General features: G+C 37.2%; 1 protein-coding gene across 4 annotated transcripts in view; it reads left to right on the forward strand.

Moving 5' to 3' along the window:
- Positions 1 to 18,348, forward strand: part of CFAP206 (cilia and flagella associated protein 206) — a 56,383-nt gene that overhangs the window by 6,085 nt on the left and 31,950 nt on the right. For 2 of the 4 annotated variants that reach the window (XM_054557839.2, XM_002817123.5), the window contains exons 5-10: positions 1,551 to 1,739; positions 2,530 to 2,688; positions 4,074 to 4,282; positions 12,387 to 12,506; positions 14,494 to 14,692; positions 16,909 to 17,049. In XM_054557839.2, coding sequence (XP_054413814.2) covers positions 1,551 to 1,739; positions 2,530 to 2,688; positions 4,074 to 4,282; positions 12,387 to 12,506; positions 14,494 to 14,692; positions 16,909 to 17,049 — 1,017 coding nt within the window. The remainder of the gene's footprint in view (positions 1 to 1,550; positions 1,740 to 2,529; positions 2,689 to 4,073; positions 4,283 to 12,386; positions 12,507 to 14,493; positions 14,693 to 16,908; positions 17,050 to 18,348) is intronic. The other 2 variants (XM_054557841.2, XM_054557840.2) reach the window with 1 other exon arrangement.

Consider the following 18,348-nt stretch of genomic DNA (forward strand, 5'->3'; position numbering starts at 1 on the left):
ATAATAATTAGGAGTTCAAACAACCAGCCCATTGAAGTTAAAAGTTTTTAATTTGTAGATTTTCTTGTTCCTGGTTTATGTTATTATCTCATTATAATTACCTAAATTATGTAACTATTCAAAAATGAACGATGGGGAGTTTAAGTTTAGAAAGCTTTTCAATATGTAAATTTTTTTTTCTTTTGAGACAGAGTCTTGCTCCATCACCCAGGCGGGAGTGCAGTGGCACGATCCACAGATCACTGCAACCTCTGACTCCCGGGTTGAAGCAATTCTCCCACCTCAGCCTCCCAAGTAGCTGGGACTATAGGTGTGTACCACCATGCCCAGCTAATTTTTATATTCTTAGTAGAGACGGGATTTCGCCATGTTGCCCAGGCTGGTGTTGAAATCCAGGCCTCAAGCGATCTGTCTGCGCCTTGGACTTCCAAAGTGCTGGGATTATCAGTGTTAGCCACCATGCCTGGCTCATTATGTAAATAGTTTAATGCATACATCAAAGACAAGTTGGAAACAAAAGAAAAAGGAAAATGTAATTCTCTATGGACTGCCTCTGGCCCTGCTATATAAAACAAGTCTGTTTCTCTATGGACTACCTCTACCTCTACTATATAGTACACAATCATTATTAACAATTTGGTGATTCTTCTCTTTATTAGTTTCAGTTATGCTACTTATGTAAAAGTATGTATCTTGTGTTTTTGCTTAATAGTGAAATTTTAAAGCAAAAAATAGTCATATAATTGACAAAATTTAACCTATATATTTTTAAATTTGTTATTTAAATATATTTTTAATTTGCAAAAAGTTCTCAGTTGGTTTTGTGGCAAGAGTATAGGTATAAACTGTGCATGGTGGATATGTTAATTATTGCCTTTGTAATAGTAATATGCGTTGTCTCGTAGAGTCATTGCAGAATTGTACTTGCAACAACTCAGTGAACATAGTGTCCTGCCAAAGTGAAGCCTATCCCTCAGCATATCACAGGAAGAACGAGGAGGGATATAGTTCTCGATGCAACATCATATTATCAATAATGCTTTTCAGAGGCTATTTATCTAGAACTGAAATAAAAATACACATAACTGAAAGGAACATATATACTACATATATATTTCTGCTACCATATATGCTTATGTATAGTATACTACATGTGCTTACATATAGCATAAATATATAATATGTATATATTTATTTTTCATATAGTATTAAAATATGTAATATATATGTTGTAGAAATGGTCTTCTTTATTTTCTGCTTAATTGGGAAGATTTAGCCTTTTCTGATATCTACTGTTTAGTTTGGCTGTTTAAAGTCTTAGGTGTTTTGACAAAGTATTCCATTTAAGTCACTGTAATAAATCTTCCCTACTGGATTTTTGTCTTGAGGCTACATGCTGGCCACTGTTTTTTATTTCATTATTACAGCTTAAGAAATTACTTGTTTTCCTGAAGTAGAATTGCCATATGCAATCCAGTTTTTCTCTAGTTCTTATGTAAGAAGAATTCTAAAAATTAAATATATAGAACATTGTTATTTGGCAATTTTAGTGGAATTTCTCGAAGAACATCACCGGGTCCTAGAGTCTAGATTAGGCTCTGTTACCAGAGAAATTACAGATAACAGAGCATGTGCTAAAGAAGAATTGGAAAGCCTCTACCGGAAGATTATCAGCTATGTGTTACTCCGCTCTGGCCTTGGATCCCCTACAGACATCAAGACTGTCAGAGAGGTAACAGGTAAAAAGTATAACCAATTTCCATTTCACAAGTGAAAATATATGATCATTGTATTTTATAAAATATGTTAAATTAGAAGTGTTAAAGATTGAAGTTCCCTTTTTATCTGAAAAAAAAAATCAGTACAAATGAGTTAAAATGTACCCAGTCTCCTTTTACACTGTATATCCATTCTAAAACTCAAGTAGCACCTCTAGAAAGTAAAATATTGCTAATTTTCCTAGAGCTGCACATATCTAGGCACCTATTACACTGCATTAGAGAAACATTCATAGTAGGATTGAGGGTACCAGGCTGATTGAGTAAATGGAAAAGCTGGAAAGGGATATTTCATATTGATGAAAGAAATTGAGTCTGTCATTTAAAATGGATGATGGAAAGGGGCACCGTTTTATCCTTAGGAAATCTTTGCCCTCTTTCATCCTTGAAAATGAGGAATAGGAAAAATGTCTAGCTCTCCTATGGCTTTCTTCCATAATTATTTTAAAGCATCCATTTTTCGGCTCAGATCCCAAATTAGAAAGCTTGTTTTCATGCCCATTGCCAAAAAGTTACTGCTGGATGCTTAATTATTAAAAATGGACATGAGGCAATTGCATAACTCTCAGTAATCCAGCTTTGATGTGTGATACATTTTATTATGTATTCTATAATCAGGTATCAGTAATTTAAAGAATCATGTAAGTAACTCAGACCCTTAACTTGCTGCTGAAGAAAAAACCTCATTTAACTTCTGGTATCTTTATTCTATCATTTTGTTTTCCTTTTTTTTTTTTCTGGTTTATTTTAGCTGCTCTACAGAGTGTTTTTCCTCAGGCTGAGCTTGGGACGTTTCTAACTCTTTCTAAGAAGGACAAAGAACGCCAGCTGAAAGAACTCACCATGATTGTTACTGGAATTCGTTTATTTAACAGAGATTGTGGAAAAGGAGGAGAAGGCGTTGATGATTGTAGGTATATCATTAGGTTAATTCTAAAGGTTATGTATGTTTAAAATTTAACTTGCACAGTGAGGAAAATAATAAACAACACACCACTGGCATTCTTAAATTTAAGATTTGCATTTTTTACTGTTTCCTTAAGAATAACTACTGTTTATAATGTGTAGTGATTTTTACTTTTGCTGGGGCAAGACTTTACATTTTATGTACCATGAAGCTAGTAGGAGAAAGTGAATCAGTGAAAGCAATGAAGGGTCCTGCTCAAAGCTAACCTCCCAGTTCAGCGGGGCTTTGTGTTCATTACTGCAAGTCCGTAACCAAAAGGGAGTACGATTTAGTTATTTAAAAAATAAAAATCTTCCTGAAAACAGTTCCTGGTGCAGTTAATGGAATGAAAAGATCCACGAGGAGATATTTCAAATCTCTAAATTCGGGGGCATCTACTTTGTGGTTATATACTTAATGCATTCTTTATAAGTTTGAAAGTACTTATGAAATATTTAATGAAGTACTTACCAGTAGAAGTAACTTCCTTATGAAATTTGGTACTCCTGTAGGCCCACTGATAAGGTGTTAGTGTCTTTCACTGAATCACTAATCTAGTATAAAAGGGTAATTTTTTCTATTTTAAAAACTGTTCTAAAAAGTCAAATTTCCATTTTCATAAATGACCCTCCCTTGCTAGACTATTCTGTCATTTTTCACCATCCAGATGAGTTTCTTAACAAATGTTCTTTTTTTTTTTTTTTTGATAACTAGAAAAGAAGATACGCAAAAGGAAGGGTCAGTGGGTTTTCTGGAAGCACATGGTTAACAACACATAATACCAAACTCTGCCTATTCTCTAAACTCTTCTATATTTAGTGGCAAAAGCTGACCTACTATAACTGGGTTATCATTCTGATAATATCTTTTGTTTGAACTTATTTTAGATTCTTTTTTTTTTTTTTTTTTTTGAGATGGAGTTTCGCTCTTGTCGCCCAGATGGGAGTGCAGTGGCGCCATCTCGGCTCACTGCAACCTCCACCTCCCGGGTTCAAGTGATTCTCCTGTGCTGGGATTACAGGCACGCGCCACCACGCTCAGCTAATTTTTGTGTTTTTAGTAGAGACGGGGTTTCACCATGTTGGCCAGGATGGTCTCAATCTCTTGACCTCGTGATCCGCCCGCCTCGGCCTCCCAAAGTGCTAGGATTACAGGCGTGAGCCGCTGCCCCCGGCCTAGATTGTTTTCTTTGTGTTGTGGGACCCATGAAACACATGTCTCATTATTACTAATTTGATTGGGGAAAAAAACCTTAACTTAATGTTTAAAATGTAACTACTTTCTAGGCTTCTTCTCCTTAATTGTTTTTCGTCTCCTTTATGGCTGCCTTTTTATACGCTTACAAACAGTGCCAGCTGTTCTCCATGTAGCAATCCCAGCCACCATGCAGCATATTGATTACCAGCTTGAGACTGCCCGGAGCCAGGTATACCGCTACACAGCCATCCTTGAGAAGGCAGCCAACGACCCACTCATGAGGGCTGAACTTCAGCCATATATGTTAAAAGAAGCGCTATATAATATACGACAATATGAGGTCTTCCTTCAGATCATTTTGGTGAGTTAAGTTCATAAGATCTGACCTTTTCCATATAACGCAATCTCTTTATATAAGGCCACATCAGGTAGAACCAGGACACTAATTAAGGAGACAACCTCAGTGACTGCTCGGTTTATATTGCTTTGGTAGGGTTAGGAATCAAAATAGAAACAGAAAAGCTGGGTTTTGATTTTAATGAAAATATTTTGGTAGAAATTGAATTTGTATTTTTTCATTGGTACTTGATAATATGATTGTTAGCATGCTGTAGTTAAACAGTGGTGTATGTGTAAGTAATACTATGTTTATTTTAGTTCAGAGCAAGTATGTAACATTGTTTGGCAGGTAGTTGCCTTTCAAATAATTTTTGTGTAATTATTTGTTCTCACTGTAACAACTGGTAGAAAAGATTTTTTTAAAGGTTTTTTGTAGGCCAGGCAGAGTGGCTCACGTCTGTAATCCTAGCACTTTGGGAGGCAAAGGTGGGCAGATCGCTTGAGCCCAAGAGTTCAAAACCAGCCTCGCCAACATAGTGAAACCCCGTCTCTACAAAAAGTAAAAAACTTAGCCGGGCACAGTGACATATGCCTGTATTCCCAGCTACTCAAGAGGCTGAGGTGGGAGGATCACTTGAGCCCGGGAGGCAGAGGTTGCAGTGAGCCAAGATCATACCACTGCACTCTGGCATGGGTGACAGAGTGAGACCCTGACCCTGACTCAAAAAAATCGTGTTTTTTTTTTTTTAAATATAGATTAGGGTCTTGCTGTGTTGTCCAGGCTGGTCTTGAACATCTGGCCTCAAGCAATCCTCCTGCCTCAGCTTCCCAAAGTGCTGGGGTAACAGGTGTAAGCCACCACACCTAGCCAGATAAGATTTTTATATCTGGTGTTTTTAGATCTAATGAACAAGCCAAACAGTATCCCTAGAGAGTTGGAAAATATGGTAAAGTGGTGGTTATAACCTTTTTAAAAAGTAGCAGTGCCCTTTCTGTCAGATAGAAACTTACTCAGAATCTTACAAATATAAAACAGGTATCTACATAAAGGGACTGGAGGACCTTTTCACTAAGGGATATCCCCATGACACTCTAGGGTTTTAAGGAACACAGTCTGTTAATTACTGCATGATGGCAGGTTATGTTCCCACTCATCACCGTTTACTTTTACACAACCTCTGTTTTCCAGTAACTATGAGACTCTCGGTTAGTGGAACTGTCTTTTGTATGAGTGAATGCTAATTTCTTGAGGGATAGAATAGGATGTATTCTGACCACCTCTTCTTTTTAACTTGTATTTTAATGACTTGGTACTACTATTGGATGCACTTGGTCTGTCCTCTCTCCTTACCTAGCTGTCCTGATGACATGACTTCATTCAAACTAGGGATTGTCCTCACAACTAGCCTATCTAATTGTCTTCAGAAGGAAGGATCCTAGCTGGGAGGCTGAGGTTAGAGAACTGCTTGAGGCCAGGAATTCAAGACCAGCCTGGGCAACATTACGAGACCCTGTCTCTACAAAAAATAAAATTAGCCAAGCATGGTGGTACTAACCTGTAATCCCAGCTACTTGGGAGGCTAAGGTAGGAGAATTGCTTGAGCCCAGGAGCTTGAGGATACAGTAAGCTTTGGCTATGCCACTGCACTCCAGCTTGGGTAGCCAAGGAAGACCCCATCTCTAAAAGAATAAATAAATAAATAATAATAAAAACCAAGTCACTCTCTTAGGGTAGATATTTCCCTTTACATTACCTTGTGGCTATCAGCCTTATGTTAACTAGTCAGCTACTAAGGGGATTTTGTTATCAATTTATTTTGAAGTGCATGTGAGTCCACAGGAGTAGAACTTCACATTCACATTTGTCACCTGCATTCAGAGGTGATGTTATAAGAAAGAACCTTGAGAAACTGTCACACAACTGTAAGGATGTTGCAGATGTCATTCATTATATAGAATCTTCTCATAGTTTTCAATCATGAATCCACCAACTAAGTCTTAAATTCTCATTGGCGTTCTACTTCTCACAGCTGGAGAGGACGGTGAGTAAAGTGTAGAAATGATGAGTGTGGGCTTTGCAACCAGATTACATGAATTCTAATCATGACTTTGCCACTTACTAAATCTGTGTCCCTAAGGAAGCTGCTTAACTTCCCTGTGCCTTGGTTTCCGTATCTGTAAAATGGGGTTATTCATAGTCTTCACCATGTAAATAAGGCAGCATAGTGCCTGGTGCAACGGCTCAATAAAGTGATGATGATGTTGTTTATGATTATCATCATCATCATTGTTAGGGCCTTACCTGAACAGCTGTGATTTCATTTGTCTAGTGGAACAAGCTGAAGAGCTTTTATTTTTCCATACAGTATCTCATTTCCAAGCTCCTTGCTGCTCATGTTGTTGAGAAAGTTAATTTTCTTATCCAAGCACTCTTTATGGCCATTTTGTACTGACTTTAGTCAGGATCAGGATGAGTTTTCTTAAGTTTCTGATTCTCTGCTCAAAGAGTCTTTTTTTGTTTTGTTTTTAAACTATTCAATCCTTCCCCATCAGTCTTAGTGACAATTAAGGTTGATTATTATGAAATGGATATTGGCTTAATCAGTATTATCTCTAGATTATAAACTGTATCAATTTAAAATTAGCCAAGATTTTTCCTATATTAAAATCTATGAATATTCTTTTTAAAGTCACATTATTTGAACAGATACTACTTAAAAATTTTAAAGTAGCAATTTTGATTTTTAAAAATTCTCTCAAAGTTTCAGTTTATGTGAACATTTAAAAAATCCAGTATAGGCCAAGTGCGTATATTGGCTCACGCCTGTAATCCCAGCACTTTGGGAGGCTGAGGCAGGCAGATCACCTGAGGTCAGAAGTTCGAGACCAGCCTGGCCAACATGGTGAAACCCTGTCTCTACTAAAAATACAAAAATTAGCCGGGCATAGTGGTGGTTGCCTGTAATCCCAGCTATTCAGGAGACTGAGGCAGGAGAATCGCTTGAACCCAGGAGACAGAGGTTGCAGTGAGCCGAGATTGTGCCACTGCATTCCAGCCTGGGCGACAGAGTGAGACACTGTCTCAAAAAAAAAAAAAGAAAAAAAAATTCCAATATATAGCCTGGGTAAGATAGAGAATTATTTTGTTTTAATCAGGACTTTATCTTCTGCAGTGAACACATTGAAATGTTCTAGAAAAGAAAAGGGAGTGATGATCATAGTTTTGTTGACTCTTAACTGAGAGAATAAAATTCCATCGTCCATGGGCTTTTAAAGTGCAAGGCAAGACACCAAAGAGAGAAAGCTGCATGTTATTGTGCAAGTAAGAGTTGTGTTTGACAGCACATTTGTTAAAACCTGTAAGTCAAGATTTTTGTAGAGTTATTTCCCCCCAAGCTATTTTTGCAGGGCCCATTCACAGACACACAACACAGGGCTTCTTGATTTTTCTTGATAAGGCAAGTAAAAAAATCAGTTAGGTGGAATTTGTGCTTGTTTTATTATATTTTATTTCTGTTGTAATAAGAACATTAAACATCAGATATTCCATTCTAATTTCTGCTTCTATAAGTTTGACTAGACTTGTTGAAAATTGTCAGTGGAAGAAAGTATGAGGAACTAATAAAAAGTGTTTAAAAGGTAGGGGGAAGGGGAAGAAGAAAGAAACATGCTGGGATCACATGCTTTTGCCAAACATTTGAATGTTATGATAAATTTTTTTTAAGTGATAGCATTTTTAGAGGACTAATATTATAATTAAAAACTCTAGATGGGCCGGGCATGGTGGCTTGAGCCTGTAATCTCAGCACTTTGGGAGGCCAAGGCGGGCGGATCACCTGAGGTCAGGAGTTTGAGACCAGCCTAGCTAACATGGTGAAACCCCATTTCTACTAAAAATACAAAAAATTAGCCAGGCATGGTGGTGCGAGCCTGTAATCCTAGCTACTTGGGAGGCTGAGGCAGGAGAATCGCTTGAACCCGGGAGGCAGAGGTTGCAGTGAGCCAAGGTCACACCATTGCATTCCAGCTTGGACAACAAGAGCGAAACTCCATCTCAAAAAAAAAAAAAAAAAAAAAAGGGCCGGGTGCAGTGGCTCACGCCTGTAATCCTAGCACTTTGGGAGGCCAAGGCGGGTTGATCACGAGGTCAGGAGTTCAAGACCAGCCTGACCAAGATGGTGAAACCCCGTCTCTACTAAAAATACAAAAAATTAGCCGGGTGCAGTGGCAGGCGCCTGTAATCCCAGCTACTCGGGAGACTGAGGCAGGAGAATCGCTTGAACTCGGAGGGTGGAGGCTGCAGTGAGCCAAGATTGCGCCACTGCACTCTAGCCTGGGCCACAGAGTGAGACTCTGTCTCAAAAAAAAAAAAAAAAAACAACTCTAGATGATTGTGAATAAATTCTTTTTTAGTAAAATGTAAATAGAGTAATTTCTAGGACATTATTAGAAAAAAAGCAAGAAGCTCTGTGTGCCTACTCTGAATGGATCCTGCAAATACAGCTTGGGGGAGGGGTCTAGAGTATTTTTTTTTTTTTCCTTTTCAGACAGGGTCTTGCTCTGTATCCCAGGCTGGAGTGTGGTGGTGCAATCTCGGTTTACCTCTGTCTCTGGGGTTCAAGCGATTCTTCTACCTCAGACTTCTTAGTAGCTGGGACTACAGACATGCGCCACCAGGCCTGGCTAATTTTTTTGTATTTTTAGTAGAGACGGGGTTTCACCATCTTGGTCAGGCTGGTCTTGAACTCCTGGCCTCAAGTGATCCACCTGCCTCGGCCTCCCAAAGTGCTGGGATTATAGGCGTGAGCCACTGCGCCCAGCCTTAGAATATTTTTTTTAATTATTTATTTTTTCTTTTTTTTTTTGAGACGGAGTCTCGCTCTGTCACCTAGGCTGGAGTGCAGTGGCGTGATCTCCGCTCACTGCAAACTCCTCCTCCCAGGTTCACGCCATTTTCCTGCCTCAGCCTCCTGAGTAGCTGGGACTACAGGTGCCCGCCACCACGCCTGGCTAATTTTTTGTATTTTCAGTAGAGACGGGGTTTCACTGTGTTAGCCAGGAAGGTCTCTTATCTCTTGACCTCGTGGTCCACCCACCTTGGCCTCCCAAAGTGCTGGGATTACAGGCGTGAGCCACCGCGCCCGGCCCAGCCTTAGGATATTTTTAATTGTAGGTTTTAATAAGTATTGCATGTCAAATGCAACTTTTATTTTGGAGAACGTATGCAAATGTATTCCTGTTTCTTGTTGCTGTTGCACAAATCTTAAAAGACTTTAAAGACTGCGTTTTCGTATTGATTCCTAAAACAAAACTTAACAAGCAAGGGGGAAAAAACTCTATGAGGGTAGACAAGAGACCTATTTTATATAATAGATAATAGTGTACGGAAGAATAAAGCAGGAGGAGGAGTAAAGCTTAAACAGCAGTATGGGTAAAATTAAAACAGAATACATGTTACATTTATGAATAAAAATTTGTTAGTTGTAATACAATGCTAATAGTTGATAGTACTCACGAAGTAATTATTTTTGTCATTTAAGAGTTTAGAAAGCATGTAATTAGGCTACATACAGATGTCTGAGAATTCAGATGCACCTTTTTCTCTTCAAATAGATGTCATTCTTTTATGCTATACTGATAAACCCACACCACAGCCATTTCTGGTGACATCTTGCGCAACACAGTATAATGGTTAAGAGCTGGGCTGTGGGCTCAGATGGTTTGGGATCCACCATGATTGCTACCCCTTATTAGCTGCATATAGTTAGACAATTTACTTACCTTACTATTCTTTGATTTTCTCATTTGTACTTATCCCTTTTTGTATTTGTAAGTATTTAATGTGGTGCTTAGCACATAGTAAGAATAAATATAATTATTTCTTTTTTTTTTTTGAGATGGAGTCTCACTCTGTTGCCCAAGCTGGAGTGCAGTGGCTCGATCTTGGCTCACTGCAACCTCCGCCTCCCGAGTTCAAGTGATTCTCCTGCCTCAGCCTCCTGAGTAGCTGGGACTACAGGCACGTGCCACCATGCCCAGCTAATTTTTTTGTATTTTTAGTGGAGATGGGGTTTCACTGTGTTAGCCAGGATGATCTTGATCTCCTGACCTCATAATCCACCTGCCTCAGCCTCCCAAAGTGCTGGGATTACAGGCGTGAGCCACCGTGCCCAGCGAAATATAATTATTTCAAATTCAGTGTTTAGCAACTTATTTTCAGACCATGATTGTTGTATCAAATATATTGTTTTTCTTTCAGTGCTGCAACTTTTAAGATTTTCTGCATACTTCAATGTGATTTTTTTCTGTTTAATTTTTCATACTTTATTCCTTGTATCAATAGATTAAGAAAGTAAAAGTTTCCCAAGTATTGGTTTATAATGTTTGTGTCACACAAAAAGTTCAGTTTCACAAAGAGTAACATTCAGTGATCTATTTAAATGTCATTTTAATCGTTATTTTAAGCTAAGGGCTTTACAATAAGCTAAATACACACAAACCTGTATATCCTGAACTGCAAAAGCAGCTTCCATAGCCATATATGCTTTAATCAAGTACACATTTCCACAATGAACAAGTACTTACAAATATGTTAATAGAATACTATCCCAAATGTTTATCCTGTCATCAACTTTTAAAACTATTCTTGCTACTGAAAGCATTTATTCTGAGAAGATTTAATCTGATATGGGAAAATGAATTCTCCTAAAACTTAACAGATAGTATTTTATAAGCCTCAGAAGGTTTTAAATCAAAAATGCCTTCCAACAAGCATTCATATGAAACTTTTAGTTTCTTGAAAAATAATCACTCTTGTTATATGAAGAAAAGAATATTAAGACAAATTTTCTTTTAAGACAGATAAAAATTCTTACGAAGAACCGTATTTTTCTATATCATCTCCTTAGAAGGATCACAAACCAGTTCACTACCTTTAATAACCTCTCAGTTTACTGTTGTCTAAAAACTTTAGGATACATGAAGCATGTCTTAGTTATCATAAAGTCAAAGATATCTTTTAGATCTTACATAATAGATAGCTACAGTATAGCTTACAATGGCACAAATATAGCTAACATATAAATACTACTTCATCCTTTAGATAGTCGAAAGTCAGAAAGAAATAAATGGTTTACAAGGTACTTTAACTTATTATGTGTGATCATTGAAACCCAACAAGTATTTCAAGTATGCTTATTATATAAAGACAGGTGATTAAAGGCTCAAAGATTACCGTAAAATTGAAGGCATGAAAATAACAGCTGAAAACTTTGTGTTTCTCCATCTTTCATTTACATGGCTTGATATCTATCAGGACCTTACTATAGAAAATATACAGTTAATATATGTACTTCCCCCAGACGATAATGAAGTTTCAGAAAGTACAAAAGGTGTCAAGATCCATAGTTTACTTCGTCAAATGGTTTTCCAGTTCATTTCAGTTCTGCATTCATAGTAATCAAGTCTTTAACCCTAGCAAACTTCCCTGGGTCCCTTCAAATCAAGAAAACAATATTGTAAACTTGTACTCAACCTTGTCTTCCAATTCACATTGCCTTGTGAGTCATTTCAATGATGAACTCTATGACAGGGTCTTCTAGAATATCCCCTGACTCAGTACAAGGATTCTGGCATCCCCTAAACCATATGGCATACATCAGAGGTGAGATCTCACTAGCTTGCCAACCTGCAGTGCCCTGCTGACTCACTCCTAACAGGTTTTTCTCAATGTGATTTTATTAAATCTTGTTATCACCATAATTTTCAGAGGAACCCCTAATTAATTTTATAATTGAGGAACAGGAAAATAACAGCTATACAAAAACGGATTCTTGAGGATCCATTTCTCAAGAATGCAATTATATTTAAATCTAAGAATACCTGTATACATTTAAGAAAAATTATATCTATTGTATTTCAAAAGATTCATCCATCTCACAAATATCTTGGGAGCCCCATACATATGCTGGTACTGTTCTAGGTGTTGAGGATCTTGCGGAGAACAGACTTCCTGCTGTCATTGAGCCTACTTTCAGAGGATGTGGGGAGCAGGTATGGTCTGAAACACATATGATTTTTATAGTAGAATTATAAAAATATTAATGCAAATTATGTTGTTTTCACAGTCAGATATAATTACTGGTGCTCAAGAAGTGGAAATGATGACAAAGCAGTTAGCAGCCCATCTGGAACAACTAAAAATGACCATAAAATCAAAGACAGCGGTCCCAACATCACAAGTCTTTGTAAGTATTTGTCATAAACTTTGACCTTAAGGTGAATTTCCTTTTGAGCCCTATAATATTGGATTACAAGTCATTATAATTATATTTAATTTCTAAAAATATAATGTTTTGTATAAGTTGATCCTGTTCTTTATAGTTACTTTGCCATAATAGTATGCTATAAATTGGATGAGAGAATTCCCCTACAGAAGCAACTGCTACTAAAGGAACTGCAACTGTATAGTATGATAACCATATCAGTATTGGCTGTGAAAACAGAAATAATCATTGTACTATGGTTGAAAATGTATTCATAGTAGCTGGTCAGAAATTGCCTCCAGCACAGAGATGATGTAACTTGTGACCTTTCTGAAAAGACACATAATAATCACTTTGTTTACCAGGCCTGCACTTATATTGATTTTCTGATTATCTGCACCATTTTATGGACAAACCTGGCAAACCTTATCTGGATAAGGAGGTATAAAATGTATATGCAGTATTATTTTTATTTATTTATTTTATTTTATTTTTGAGATGGAGTCTCACTTTGTCGCCCAGGCTGGAGTGCAGTGGAGCGATCTCGGCTCACTGCAAGCTCCGCCTCCTGAGTTCACGCCATTCTCCTAGCTCAGCCTCCTGAGTAGCTGGGACTACAGGTGCCCCCCACCATGCCCAGCTAATTTTTTTTTTTGTATTTTTAGTAGGGACAGGATTTCACTGTGTTAGCCAGGATGATCTCTATCTCCTGACCTCATGATCTGCCCTCCTCGGCCTCCCAAAGTGCTGGGATTACAGGCATGAGCCACCGCACCCAGCCTATATGAAGTATTATTATAGAGGATATGAGGCTGTAATAACTTTCTGCAGTCATCCCCAGTATTTGGTTTAAAAACCAAGAAACAAAAGGCTAAATTGTTTAACTTAGATGTGGGGCCTTATTGATTTTTTCATTTGTTCTATAAGTCAGTGACCTTTAATATGAATAAGAAACATATCTCACGGGCCTAAAATCTTTTAACTTGCAGCTCACAAAACATGGCCCAAGATATATCTCTATACTTTCCAGGTTCTTTTGAGCAATGATTGGGCCAGAAAAAATCTAATTATAATGAGTCATATTTAGCTTTTTAATTTATTTTTTACTTTCTTAATATTGTTATATTTTATTAGATGATCAGTCAGGAAAACAAACAAAAAAATGGTCTTCAGTGACACTTTTGTGTTCATTCTCCTCTAAACACATCTTCAGCATCTGATTTTTGGTACTTATGAAGGTGTTTTTTTCTGTATAAATAGGTGTTAACTTGGTGTCCTTGCAGGGTGCGTGGGGGGAACTTTCTATTTTGCCATCTTGCTCCACCCTCCTATTTTTTTTTTTTTTTTGAGGAGTAGTTTTGCTCTTGTTGCCCAGGCTGGAGTGCAATGGCCTGATCTCAACTCACTGCAACCTCCACCTCCCGGGTTCAAGTGATTCTCCTGCCTCAGCCTCCCGAGTAGCTGGGATTATAGGTGCCCACCACCACGCCCAGCTAATTTTTGTATTTTTAGTAGAGATGGGGTTTCACCATGTTGGCCAGGCTGGTCTTGAACTCCTGACCTCAGGTGATCCGCCCACCTTGGCCTCCCAAAATGCTGGGATTACAGGTGTGAGCTACTGTGCCTGGCCCTATTTTTTTTTTTTTTCTTAAGACATTTTTCCCTTGGTTTTTTGAGATGAAGAGTCCATAAATCTTTCTTAGGTGATCACATGTGTTTGGCTTTTTAAAGTAAACTAACTTTATAATAATCATACTAAAATAAAATGCTTTGAAATAAAATGCAAGTTTCTTTTCTCATAATTTATGAGTTAAATTTTTATCTAAAGTCTACTGTCTAAGTCCGTAAGACTTTTGCTTAGGGAGAATTAACTTCTTTACAAATGACAATTGTATTTATCTTAAAGAGTATAGTGATTTATAATTTTATTACACAGTTGCATTTTGAATATTTTTTTTCTCTTCCTCAGCCTATCTTCATTGCACTTTCTACTCTGTGGACCAGCTTGCAAGACGAAACTATTGTGGTTGGTGTCCTCAGTAATTTATTCACTCACATTCAGCCATTCTTGGGTGCTCACGAACTATACTTTCCTGAGAGAGTGATGCAATGTCATCTTAATGGAGCGACTGTGAAAACTGATGTGTGTAGAATGAAAGAACACATGGGTAATGAAAATCATCCATTATTTCCTCTTCTTTTTAAAATTACCTCTAGAATAAAGTCACTCTTTTGTTCTAAAAATTTCATATCTTTCTGATAAAGCATTAAACATTTTTCTTGATTATAAAGTACTAATGAGGGCCGGGTGTGGTGGCTCACGCCTGTAATCCCAGCCCTTTGGGGGGCTGAGGCGGGTGGATCACCTGAGGCCAGGAGTTCGAAACCAACCTGGCCAACATGGCAAAACTCCATCTCTACTAAAAATACAAAAATTAGCCAGGCATGGTGGCGGGTGCCTGTAATCCCAGCTACTGGGGAGGCTAAGGCAGGAGAATCACTTGAACCCAGCAGGGCAGAGGTTGCAGTGAGCCAAGATTGTGCCATTGCACTCTAGCCTGGGTGACAGAGTGAGACTCCATCTCAAAAAAAAAAAAAAAAGCACTAATGTTCGTGAGAGGAGATGTGGAAAACAGAAAAAATGTAAACTGAATAACTTACTATCCAGTAATAACCATTCCTAGTGTTATCGTTCATGTTTTGGTTAACAATCATTTTTTGTGCAGATGTGTTTCTATTGCAGTCCTAGTAATTTTATTATTGATTTGTTGGAGAAAAGAATATTAATCGTTGCTATTTTGTTGCAAATAAAGCTCCATTTCTTTAGAATGTTATTTGTTATATATCTACCTCAGATTCAAGTTGGGAATTTACAAACCAATAAATGTTATCCCTGTAAAATTAATTGAGCTTATTTAGGTCCTTTAGAAGATGCATTGATTCTTATAGAAAAACAATCTTTATCAATAAACTTTTAACCATTTTAGACCCTTCTTTCTTAGCTAAAGACACTAACATTTATGAGGAATGCCAAAAAAGAACCTGGGACTTGAGATGTTGATGTTGCATAAAAAGAGAGTTTTTTCAGAAAATGAAATTAATAATTTACTCTATGAATTTTCTTTTCAAATTCTATTTTTTAAAGATGAAAAATAAAAATATAGCAGTCATTTCCTAAACTATTAGAATACATAAAAACTGAAAACTAATCAGAAACTAAAAAATATCCTTTCAGTTCAAGTTTTTTATTACTTATTTCATTTCATTAAAGCAGCATATATAAGCAAATATTAAATGAAATTGAAAAGTTAAAGTATCTCCAACAGTGTATATTAAGCTAACCATATTGGCAAGACTGTTTACCTGCAACTTCTTAGATTTAGATGTGTCATTTTCTACCATATGTCAGAACTTTTTATTCACTAGAACACTATTAAATTACTGCTCCAGTGAATTGGTCAAGCCAGTGTTTTTCTAAAAGAATTTCATTTACACCTGCCACATATTGTCATTGTTAGAGGCTTTCAGGCATACCAGGAAAAAAGAGAGAGGATTTATTTTCTCTAAATTATGCATTTACTTTTAGTGGTAGCCACAAGATCATTTGTGATGCCTGCTTTTTGGGTTTAGAACCAGGCACAGAAGTGTACGTGGGATTGTGAAAGCTAAGAAACTTTGGGAACAATGTTTTATAAATACGTGTTATTATTTGTGTAAAAATTTATTCAGTTTGCTTATCAAATGTAAATAGGTAAGCTAACCAACAGTAGGAAGAATTTTTAAAAATATAAAGAACAAAAATTACACACCTTGTTATCAAAATCAGGTAACATTTTCTTGACTTTCTGCTCAGAACCTTCTCTGTTGTTTCAAGAAGCAATAGTCCTAGTTTATAAGCATCATATTAAACATATTTTGCCACCTAGCATATTATTAAGAACAACACTATATTGAATGAGGTCAATCTGTCTCTTTCTGGGTCACATAGCAGCCAGTCTATTCTGCTCAGCTCCTTGGGTTATTTACTCTGCAGCAGCAGGAAGCACCACACACTTTCGGAAGTGCCCCAGTCAGCTTTTTTCTCAGCAGCAGAGCATGCTTGTCAGAAATGGCCTCTCCTTTCTGTTCTTCATTCTGGAGCAAAATCCTACCTCCAAGTTTGCCCCAGAAACTTACGTGACATTATATGTCACTGAGGTCGTTTGTACTTCTTTGCTTGAATAGACTTCCTCATAAATCTGGTTTTGTGAATATCAAGTTTTTGCCCATCGGGAAAAGTACAAAGCAATAAAAAGGTAATGTTTAGAATGAGCCAGTGCTGATTTATTTTGGAAATTTAACCTTCTCACTGAATTAAAGCTTTTCTTCTTCTCCTTCATTTTAGAAGATAGAGTAAATGTGGCAGATTTCAGAAAACTAGAATGGCTTTTCCCAGAAACAACAGCAAATTTTGATAAACTGTTAATTCAATATCGGGGATTTTGTGCTTACACATTTGCTGCAACAGATGGTCTTCTCCTTCCAGGTATATCATTGGAAATGAGACTGCTCTCCTTTCCCCAATTTTTTCTTTATATGGAGTTCTGTCATTGTCACTTGAATATTCACTTTAAAAACTTTATGGAATCTAATGGTGAACTAACAAAGAATCTACAAAGATGATCCAGACAGTCTTCATTTTTGAGGTGCTCTGGTAGACTGACATTAGCAAGAAATTATAAGTGATTAGTAATGGAAAGTGTATATGTGTTATGAAATATGGATGCTGCAGTACCATTGAAAGAGGATGACTCATATGGCCAATGAGGAATTCTAGAAATGTTACATGACATTGGCTGTATGCAGTGGCTCACGCCTATAATCCCAGCACTTTGGGAGGCCAGGGCGGGTGGATCAGTTGAGGTCAGGAGTTGGAGATCAGTCTGGCCAACATGGCGAAACCCTGTCTTTACTAAAAATACAAAAATTAGCCAGGCATGGTGGCACATGCCTGTAGTCCCACCTACTTGGGAGGCTGAGGCAGGAGAATCACTTGAACCCAGGAGGCAGAGATTGCAGTGAGCTGAGATCACTCCACTGCACTTCAGCTGGGCAACAAAGTGAGACTTTGTCTCAAAAATAAAACAAATGTTACACAACATTACTAAAAATATATCATCTTCCAAAGTAATTACTGAAAGAGCAACACTTATTTGACTGACATGTTTGTTAAAAAATATTCTTTGTTACTTTGCAGTTATATTTCACTGGCATAGATAGGATTTCTCTGTTAGACGCCTATAAGGAAATGGCTAATATCAAGTAAAATTTCTCTATCATGTATATATTATTAGAGCTTCTCCAAAATAAAGAATAAATCAGAGATAGAGATGAAAGAAATTATCATCCAAAAAGTGCTGTGTGAATTGTGAATAAGAAAAAGCCTGCCAGGGCTAGAATGAAAACAGTGTGACAAGATTGTGTCTTAATTTACTTTATACCGTTAACCTTATGTTTCTTCTTTCTTCATTATTTTTTTCTTTATTTCTTTTGTTATGTTTCACAATTGGTTATTTTTTCATTAAAAATAACTATTGGGATTGTGTGTATACAGGCTAGAGAGAACACTCAATTGGCTCATTTAAAAAATGTTATTACATTTTTGATAATGGGAATAACAAAATATTTACTGTGGGAAATTGAGAGTAATATTCTGAGGCCCAGTGAGGGTCACTGATACTGGGGAGAAAACAATCAAGAGCCATGCAGAAGTAAAATGCAGTGGAATGTAGATACTTTCCTTTTCTTTCTCCTCCCTCCCTCTCTCCCTCCCCTCCTGCCTCCC

This window comes from Pongo abelii, chromosome 5 (genome assembly GCF_028885655.2).
Source record: "Pongo abelii isolate AG06213 chromosome 5, NHGRI_mPonAbe1-v2.0_pri, whole genome shotgun sequence".
In the NCBI taxonomy this organism is placed as follows: Eukaryota; Metazoa; Chordata; class Mammalia; order Primates; family Hominidae; genus Pongo; species Pongo abelii.